Source organism: Salvelinus fontinalis, chromosome 24 (genome assembly GCF_029448725.1).
Source record: "Salvelinus fontinalis isolate EN_2023a chromosome 24, ASM2944872v1, whole genome shotgun sequence".
NCBI classification, from domain to species: Eukaryota; Metazoa; Chordata; class Actinopteri; order Salmoniformes; family Salmonidae; genus Salvelinus; species Salvelinus fontinalis.
The window spans coordinates 12,205,970-12,216,344 of NC_074688.1; the positions used below are offsets into that span (position 1 = coordinate 12,205,970).

The 10,375-nt window shown below is 45.9% G+C and overlaps 1 protein-coding gene across 2 annotated transcripts in view; it reads right to left on the bottom strand.

Annotated features, from left to right (window-relative positions):
* Window positions 1-347: 347 nt before the first annotated feature.
* LOC129821940 (G-protein coupled receptor 4-like) overlaps window positions 348-10,375 on the bottom strand; it is a 67,429-nt gene continuing 57,401 nt past the window's right edge. For both annotated transcript variants that reach the window (XM_055879708.1, XM_055879706.1), the window contains exon 2: window positions 348-2,526. In XM_055879708.1, the coding sequence (XP_055735683.1) occupies window positions 874-1,998 (1,125 nt within the window). In that variant the 5' untranslated portion in view covers window positions 1,999-2,526 and the 3' untranslated portion in view covers window positions 348-873. The remainder of the gene's footprint in view (window positions 2,527-10,375) is intronic.

Here is a 10,375-nt window from a genome sequence, read left to right on the forward strand (position 1 = left end):
GTGGAATTACCCATCATCCTCATCACATCAGTGAATGGTGTGATAAGCGGTGTGAAAGTCATTTTGGAGTTTTATGTCTGATTTTCGGATATGACAGACAAGACCCAAGAAATGTTGATGGGGACAATAATCATAAGTGTTTGTTATTCTATCTATTCAAATAGGCACCAACTGCAAGAAAATATACAGTAGTTTCAAGAGGATGACAATGAAGATTGAAGAAGGACACACCACACCTGTCAACACACTAATGCTTTTACGGCAACACATCAACCATACAGTTGACCCCCTGTTTTCGGTTTCCTGACACATTTGTTCAAAGTACTGTTACAGTAGACACAACACAATTGAAACAATGATATAATTTATTTCCCAGTGAAATTGTCGAACAAAAACAAGTAGTATTGTGCTTCACTCTCCGGCTGACAGAACACATTTGGGATTTTTGGAGCTGTTACAAGGCATCTGGAGCTCATTGAAAGAGAAATGTAAACATGTCGAATCCATTGTTAGATAACCTTGTCCCAACCAGAACACATACCTACTATAGATCACGAGGAGAAAGAAACCGTTTGATGGCAAACATCCTTTGTTTCACATTGCATCACATCTATGCCACTGAACTTACTATAGTCTTTCTTACGGTTGTCACAATGTACCCATGGTCCATCTTGATTTGATTATTTTCGTCTATATCAAACACATTTCAATCACAGTTTACCATATGAGGTACATAATATGAGGTGTCATCCCCAAAACTAAAAAACAGCTAAAACATTACACATAATAAAACATCTCCCATTTTCTATGCAACATAAACTGACCCACTTCCCCATAGTCTTGGGTGTTCTCATGGCGGATCAGGATGGCTGTTCATTTCTTAACACTGAGTATGGTCATCTGAAGACACTCCTCTTTGAGGGCCACCAGCTCTGTCTTGTAGGTGCTGGCCTTGACCTCGCTGTACAGGCCCAGCTGCTTTTTGGTGGACAGTGGTGTCTCCAAGGTGAAAGATCCAGCTGCCAGTGTGTCAGCTGGCGCGGGCGAGTTCCGCTTGAAGACGCCAAGCAGGGTGGTGAGTGCGTGACCGACGTCATGTCGTGCGCCCTCGTTAACAAAACAGTAGAGGATGGGGTCAGCCACACAGTTCAGGCTGGTGAGCGCCAGCGCCACGTGGTAGGCTGCAAACAGGTCCTCCTCTGCGCCACAGTCGCAGGGCTTCTGGAGGAAGAGGATGCTGCGACACAGCAGGAGCACGTGGTATGGCCCGAAGCACAACAATACGATCAGGATTAGACTCAGCGCCAGGCGCTTGATCTTCGCCTTCTCGTGACACTCCGTGGACACATTGCCGCGCACCGCCCGCAGAATGCCCCGGTACGCACCCAGCATGATCAGCCAGGGCACCAGGAAACCCAGAAAGGTCCGGTAAAGGTTCATGCCCGCCACCCAGTCTTGCATGGGGTACTTCTCGAAGCAGAAGGTGTGGTTGAAACGGTCCTGGAAGAGCTCGTCGTGGAAGAGTGGCGCAGAGTTGGCCACTATCTCAATGGTCCACACCACGGAACTGACCAGCACGGCAGTTTTCACCCGCCGGACCTTGGCGAACTTGAGCGGGTAGGCCACGGCCAGGTATCGGTCGATGGAAATGCAGCAGAGGAAGGCGATGCTGACGTAGATGTTGGTGTAGAAGATGAAGCCGAAGAGCTTGCAGGAATTCTGGCCATGAATCCAGTCGTCGTGCTGGAGGAAGTAGTCGATCCATAGGGGCAGGGTGCCGATGTAGAGGAGGTCAGCCAAGGAGAGGTTGATCAAGTAGATGCCCAGCTCGTTTTTCTGCTTCACCTGCAAGTAAGCTGCCCACAGAGCCATGCAGTTGGTGGGCAGGCCCAGGACGATGACAATGATGTACAGCGTAGGCTGGAAGTACTGGTCGATCTTCGAGTCCACATTACAGAAGGAAATGTTGCACATTGTCCTCATATTCTGTAGGTGCATTGTTTATTTTGTGACTAAGCGTTTAAAGGGCCAGAACAATCCGACATGTTGTTGTTAATGAGAAGGAAAGAGGGAAAACGACATTCCGTACAGTGACGTTTCCTTTTTGTTTAGTAATTCCTTATATCCAGGCCTGAAAGCACACTTTCTTTCCAGATGGGCTTCACATGTCAAACAGACGTTTCCCATTTCACGGCTGGTCCCACTCCTTTTTCAATTGAGGAAGAAGATGAGAGAAAAAAAAGTGGTGATATAAAACCCTTCTTATGAACAAAGAGCCAGGCCTCCACTCCGGCACAAGGACATCATAAATCTTGGAGAGATTATTGTCCAAGGTCTGTCGCTAGCTGTGGAGAGGGAGGTGGGGAGGTTGATGGGGTGTAGGGGGATGTGAGCTCTTCTGCTGGATGAGAGCTCTTCAAAGGCCAAACAACACACCCTTCCTCCAAGACTGTCACTGACGATCCATGCCACGCACACAGCAGCAGCAGGCGATCTGTTAACTCAGGCCTCTTCGGCACTGCCCATCTAAAACAGAAGAAAGGAGAGTGTGTGAGATAGTGTGTATTGCCAATTTTAATTTGTTTCAGTTTTCCAACCCAGTTGTAACGTCCTGACCAGAGTTCGTATGTGTTTTGCTTGTTTAGTGTTGGTCAGGACGTGAGCTGGGTGGGAATTCTATGTTGTGTGTCTAGTTCGTCTGTTTCTGTGTTCAGCCTAATATGGTTCTCAATCAGAGACAGCTGTCAATCGTTGTCCCTGATTGAGAGTCATATATAGGTGGCTTGTTTTGTGTTGGGGATTGTGGGTGGTTGTTTCCTGTCTCTGTGTTTTGTCTGCACCAGATAGGTCTGTCTCGGTTTTTTCACATTTGTTATTTTGCATGTTGTTTGTAGTGTTCCACTTGTTCTTTAATTAAACATGTTGAACACTAGCCGCGCTGCACTTTGGTCCTCTCCTTCACCCCGGGAAGAAAGCCGTTACACCAGTTAGTTGTTGATGTTTAAGCACTTGGATGGAATGGTCAGATCCATTCATTTCTCAAGTTACTCTATATCAGCTTTCTGTACCTATTGTTTCTGGTATGTACTCTAACCTTGAACTTTCAATACTCCTCACCTCTCTGCTTGTTTTCATGTTGAAGCCATTATTATTTATTCTTAGAACATTCCGGTCTGACCAATGGTCTTTCTCACACTCTTATGTTTTTACTCATAGTGTATGCTTTACACAAGAGTATAAATACATATTTGATACGAAAGTGTTTACTTTTTAACCACATTCCAAGGTCCTCCTTCTTGAACAGAAATACAGACGGACACAAGGGACAGCCCTTTCTAATCCACCTGTCATGATTGGTCCAATTAGTCACAATTCTTATGGAAACTGGTCCCGCGTGGCTCAGTTGGTAGAGCATGGCGCTTGCAACACCAGGGTTGTGGGTTCAATTCCCACGGGGGGACCAGGGTTCAATTCCCACGGGGGGACCAGGATGAATATGTATGAACTTTCCAATTTGTAAGTCGCTCTGGATAGGAGCGTCTGCTAAATGACTTAAATGTAAATGTAAATGAAACTACACCAATCACTAGCAGTATAATATTCAGTGGTTTTGAACAGTAATTACGACCATGAAAGATACCATGCTAGTCTTTGTTGTGAAAGGAAGGATGGGCCACTCCTATGGTGACCTTGTCAAATGCAGTTCAATGGGGACGATCCTTCTGATATTCAGCAGAATAACTGGGTCACAAAACACGTAGCCAAGCAAGCCATAATCAAAAGGGGTTAGCGTTTCGGCTCCTGTAAGTACCCACAATAGGACAGATAATGACACAGTCATGGTGGCGAGGGACCAATAATGTAAATCATTCTGATCAGTTCACAAGTATGCCCGTGTGTTTGTATGGGTACTGGCAAGTCGAGATGCACCCCGAGGATCGTTGAAAAACATATTTTGTGACAAAGTGAGGGCTTTTCGAATTCCAGGTCATGGGGTTTGGGTTGACAAATGCTCCAAGCAGATTCCAGCGTCTCATGGACCTGGTTTCGGCTGATTTAGGGTGGACAACATGTTTGGTGTACTTAGATGACATCAGTGTTTGGTTGTACATTCCAAGAGCATGTGAAGCGTTTAGACGAGGTTTTCAGCAGATTGGAGCAGGCAGGACTTAAAGGTGAAGCCATCTAAGTGCCACATGTTCAGGTCACAGGTGAGCTACCTGGGACACATCCTCTTGGGCTGAGGGAGTGTCCACTGACCCCATGGAAACAGAGACAGTCAGGGGTAGAGAGAGAGAGAGAGAGAGTAGTAGCATATGCCAGTCGGGCACTGTCAAAACAGAAGAGGAATTATTCAAGTACGAAGAAGGAGCTTCTTGCTGTGGTAGTGTTTCCAACACTTTTTTTCTGGAGAGGAAATTTCTACTGAGAACTGATCACAGCTCACTGAGGTTGTCTAGGGACAGTTGGGCTAGATGGTTAGAGAAACTGGATCAGTTGACTATGATATTGTCCACAGGCCAGGAAGACTGCACAGTAATGCTGATGGTGTGTCACGCCGACACACACAGACAGAGTGAGGACACAGCTGTCTCACAGGAGGCCACTGTCAATCTGAGAGCCATCGTAAACAAGCCTCAGGATGTCACTATTGAGCCTGTAGCTGGAGCTCAAACAAGCCAGGCAGTACTCAAAAATGCAGCTTTCCTTTTTGAAGCACAGGATAGAGACCCAGTGGTCTCCCAGTTAAAGACATGGGAAAAAGAGGGTAGAGCAGAGCTCCCTGTGGAGTTGCAATCGGAGCCAAAGTTTAGGCTTTTCAAACAAGTGTGGGGGGCATTACATGTGAAGAATAAGGTGTTATGCCTTAAGAGTCAAAACTATGAGACCGATGACACCATCTGGAGAGGGGTTGTACCAGATGAGCTCGTATATGAAATACTTACAGTTGCCATCAGGAAGTTCGGAAGTTTACATACACTTAGGTTGGAGTCATTAAAAACTTGTTTTTCAACCACTCCACAAATTTCTTGTTAACAAACTAGTTTTGGCAAGTCGGTTAGGACATCTACTTTGTGCATGACACAAGTCATTTTTCCAACAATTGTTTACAGATTATTTCACTTTATCACAATTCCAGTACATACACTAAGTTGACTGTGCCTTTAAACAGCTTGGAAAATGCCTGAAAATTATGTCATGGCTTTAGAAGCTTCTGATAGGCTAATTGACATAATTTGAGTCAATTGGAGGTGTACCTGTGGATGTATTTCAAGGCCTACCTTCAAACGCAGTGCCTCTTTGCTTAACATCATGGGAAAATCAAAATAAAATCAGCCAAGACCTCAGAAACAAAATTGTAGACCTACACAAGTTTGGTTCATCCTTGGGAGCAATTCCCTAATGCCTGAAGGTACCGCGTTCATCTGTAGAAACAATAGTACGCAAGTATAAACACCATGGGATCACGCAGCCGTCATACCGCCCAGGAAGGAGGAGCGTTCTGTCTCCTAGAGATGAACGCACTTCGGTGCAAAAAGTGCAAATCAATCCCAGAACAACAGCAAAGGACCTTTTTATATTTATTTCACCTTTATTTAACCAGGTTAGCTAGTTGAGAACAAGTTCTCATTTACAACTGCGACCTGGCCAAGATAAAGCAAAGCAGTGCGACACAAACAACAGCACAGAGTTACACATGGAATAAACAAGTGTACAGTCAATAACACAATAGAAAAAAATAAAGTCTATATACAGTGTGTGCAAATGGCGTGAGGAGATAAGGCAATAAATAGGCCATAGTAGCAAAGTAATTACAATTTAGCAGATTAACACTGGAGTGATGGATGAGCAGATGATGATGTGCAAGTAGTGAAACTGGTGTGCAAAAGAGCAGAAAAGTAAATAAAAACAATATGGGGATGAGGTAGGTAGATTGGGTGGGCTATTTAGAGATGGACTATGTACAGCTGCAGCGATCGGTTAGCTGCTCAGATAGCTGATGTTTAAAGTTAGTGAGGGAAATGTAAGTCTCCAGCTTCAGCAATTTTTGCAATTCGTTCCAGTCACTGGCAGCAGAGAACTGGAAGGAAAGGCGGCCAAAGGAGGTGTTGGCTTTGGGGATGACCAGTGAGATATACCTGCTGTAGCGCGTGCTATGGGTGGGTGTTGTTATCGTGTTACACGCGATATCGTGTATCGTGTTATCGTGACCAGTGAGCTGAGATACGGCGGAGCTTTACCTAGCATAGACTTATAGATGACCTGGAGCCAGTGGGTCTGGCGACGAATATGAAGCAAGGGCCAGCCACTAGAGCATACAGGTCGCAGTGGTGGGTGGTATAAGGGGCTTTGGTAACAAAACGAATGGCACTATGATAGACTGCATCCAGTTTGCTGAGTAGAATATTGGAAGCTATTTTGTAGAAGCCGAAGTCGAGATAGAAAGCCGATTCTAGATTTGATTTGACACCTATGTATTTGTAGTTGTCCACGTATTTTAGATCAGAACCGTCCAGAGTAGTGATGCTAGTCGGACGGGCGCGGGTAGCGAACGGTTGAAAAGCATGCATTTGGTTTTACTATCGTTTAAGAGCAGTTGGAGGCCACGGAAGGAGTGTTGTATGGCATTGAAGCTCATTTTGAGGTTAGTTAACAGTGCACAAAAAAGGGCCAGATGTATACAGAATGTTGTCGTCTGCGTAGAGGTGGATCGGGGAATCACCCACAATCACCCACGTTGATGTATACAGAGAAAAGAGTCGGCTCAAGAATTGAACCCTGTGGTACCCCCATAGAGACTGCCAGAGGTCCGGACAACAGGCCCTCCAATTTGACACACTGAATTCTGTCTGCAAATTAGTTGGTGAACCAGGCGAGGCAGTCATTTGAGAAACCAAGGCTATTGAGTCTGCCGATAAGAATACAGTGATTGACAGAGTCGAAAGCCTTGGCCAGGTCGATGAAGACGGCTGCACAGTACTGCCTTTTATCGATGGCGGTTATGATATCATTTAGTACCTTGAGTGTGGCTGAGGTGCACCCATGACCAGCTCGGAAACCGGATTGCACAACAGAGAAGGTACGGTGGGATTCGGAATGGTCAGTGATCTGTTTATTAACTTGGCTTTCAAAGACTTTAGAAAGGCCAGGCAGGATGGATATAGTTCTATAACAGTTTGGGTCTGGAGTGTCACCCCCTTTGAAGAGGGGGATGACCGCGGCAGCTTTCCAATCTTTAGGGATCTCGGACGATACGAAAGAGAGGTTGAACAGATTGGTAATAGGGGTTGCAACAATGGCGGTGGATAATTTTAGAAAGATAGGGTCCAGATTGTCCAGCCCAGCTGATTTGTACGGGTCCAGGTTTAGCAGCTCTTTCAGAACATCTGCTATCTGGATTTGGGTGAAGGATAAGCTGGGGAGGCTCGGGCAAGTAGCTGCGGGGGGTACAGAGATGGTGGCCGGGGTTGGGGTAACCAGGAGGAAAGCATGGCCAGCTGTAGAGAAATGTTTATTGAAATTTTTGATTATCATGGATTTATCGGTGGTGACCGTGTTACCTAGCCTTAGTGGTGGGCAGCTGGTAGGAGGTGCTCTTGTTCTCCATGGACTTTACAGTGTCCCAAAACTTTTGGGAGTTAGAGCTACAGGATGCAAATTTCTGTTTGAAAAAGCTAGCCTTTGCTTTGCTGACTGACTGTGTGGTTTGGTTCCTGACTTCCCTGAACAGTTGCATATCGCGAGGACTATTCGATGCTATTGCAGTCCGCCACAGGATGTTTTTGTGCTAGTCGAGGGCAGTCAGGTCTGGAGTGAACCAAGGGCTATATCTGTTCTTAGTTCTACATTTTTTGAAAGGGACATGCTTATTTAAGATGGTGAGGAAATTACTTTTAAAGAACGACCAGGCATCCTCGACTGACGGGATGAGGTCAATATCCTTCCAGGATACCCGGGCCAGGTCGATTAGAAAGGCCTGCTCACAGAAGTGTTTTAGGGAGTGTTTGACAGTGATGAGGGGTAGTCGTTTGACCACGGACCCATAGCGGATGCAGGCAATGAGGCAGTGATCGCTGAGATCCTGATTGAAAACAGCAGAGGTGTATTTGGAGGGCAAGTTGGTCAGGATAATATCTATGAGGGTGCCCATGTTAACGGATTTAGGGTTTTACCTGATGGTTTCCTTGATCATTTGTGTGAGATTGAGGGCATCTAGCTTAGATTGTAGGACTGCTGGGGTGTTAAGCATATCCCAGTTTAGGTCACCTAACAGAACGAACTCTGAAGATAGATGGGGGCAATCAATTCACATATGGTGTCCAGGGCACAGCTGGGAGCTGAGGGGGGTCTATAACAGGCGGCAACAGTGAGAGACTTATTTCTGGAGAGATTCATTTTAAAATTAGAAGCTCGAACTGTTTGGGTATAGACCTGGAATGTATGACAGAACTTTGCAAGCTATCTCTGCAGTAGATTGCAACTCCTCTCCCTTTGGCAGTTCTGTCTTGACAGAAAATGTTGTACTTGGGTATGGAAATCTCAGAATTTTTGGTGGCCTTCCTAAGCCAGGATTCAGACACGGCAAGGACATCGGGTTGGCGGAGTGTGCTAAAGCAGTGAATAAAACAAACTTAGGGAGGAGGCTTCTGATGTTAACATGAATGAAACCAAAGCTTTTTCGATTACAGAAGTCAACAAATGAGAGTGCCTGGGGACACGCAGGGCCTGGGTTAACCTCCACATCACCTAAGGAACAGTGGAGGAGTTGGATGAGGGTACGGCTAAAGGCTAGCAAAACTGGTCGTCTAGTGTATTGGGGACAGAAAACAAAAGGAGCAGATTTCTGGGCGTGGTAGAATAGATTCAGGGCATAATGTGCAGACAGGTGTATGGTGGGGTGCGGGCACAGTGGAGGTAAGCCCAGGCACTGAGTGATGATAAGAGAGGTTGCATCTCTGGACACACTGGTTATACTGGGTGAGGTCACCGCATGTGTAGGAGGTGGGACAAAGGAGGTATCTGAGACATGTACAGTGGAACTAGGGGCGCCGCAGTAAACTAAAACAATGATAACTATCCTAAACAACAGAATACAAGGCATATTGATATTTGAGAGAGACAAAGCGAGGCATAAAGCAATCACAGGTGTTGATTGGGAGAGCAGGCTAAGACAACAACGGGTAAGACAACAACAGCTAATCAGCTAAGACAACAACAACAGGTAAAATGGCGATGACTGGGCAGAGAGGGTCAGTTAACTACACACAGGGCCTGAGTTCAGGTCTAGGGCCGAAAGAAAAAACATAAACAAAGTGGAGTACCGTGATAAATGAACAGTCCAGCAGGCATCAGCTATGTAGCCAAGTGATCATAGGGTCCAGTGAACAGCAATAGATGGATCAAGGATGTTGCGGGGTAGTCGTTGCTACGCTAGCATGCAGGAGACACGGCGATTAGAGTTAGCAGGCCGAGGTAGGTAGAAGCGTCTACTCCGACGTCCGGCAAAGGCCGGTTGAGGGCACAGCGGATGGAATTACGTCTGCAGACCAGTCGTGGTGGTACGGTGGGGTGCCGTGTCGACGAAGGGACTGTGCCAGATGGCGAAAGAGGTATTGTAGTTGTAGTAATTTAATTTGCTAGCCGGGAGATGCGCCTGGCTCAGGGCTAGCATCGGGGCTGGGTCACTCGGTGGCAGCTAGCTAGCTGTGATGATCGGGAGTAATGGTCCAGGGTTTACGGCAGGAAGCCGGCGTTGTAGTGGAGTAAAACAGTCCGAGGCTGGCAGGTATTATACAGGCTAAAAAACGCCTGGTACCTGTGCAGAGGGTAAAGGTCGCTAGCAGTGGCTAACATTGACTAAATAGCTAGTAGCAAATTAGCTGGTTAGTGTCTGATGGCTAGCTTCTGGTGAACGTTTTAGCTATAAGGTCTAAAGAAAATTGTGGATCCGTGTCACATTGAGTGAGGCGGGTTACCGAAAGGTATATTTAATTTAAAAATGGAAAAGAGATTGAAAAATAAATTTAAATATATACAAAAAAGACGAAAAATACAAAAAGTAAACGAGAGGACGACAAACCACGTCTGCACATCTTAGATAATCTTGTGAAGATTCTGGATGAAACAGGTGCAAAATTATCTATATCCACAGTAAAACGAGTCCTATATCGACATAACCTGAAAGGACGCTCAGCAAGGAAGAAGCCTCTGCTAAAAAAACGCCATAAAAAAGCCAAACTACGGTTTGCAACTGCACATGGGGACAAAGATCATACTTTTTGGAGAAATGTCCTCTGGTCTGATGAAACAAAAATAGAACGGTTTGGCCATAATGACCATCGTTATGTTGTGTAACACCGAGTTGCCCTGTGCA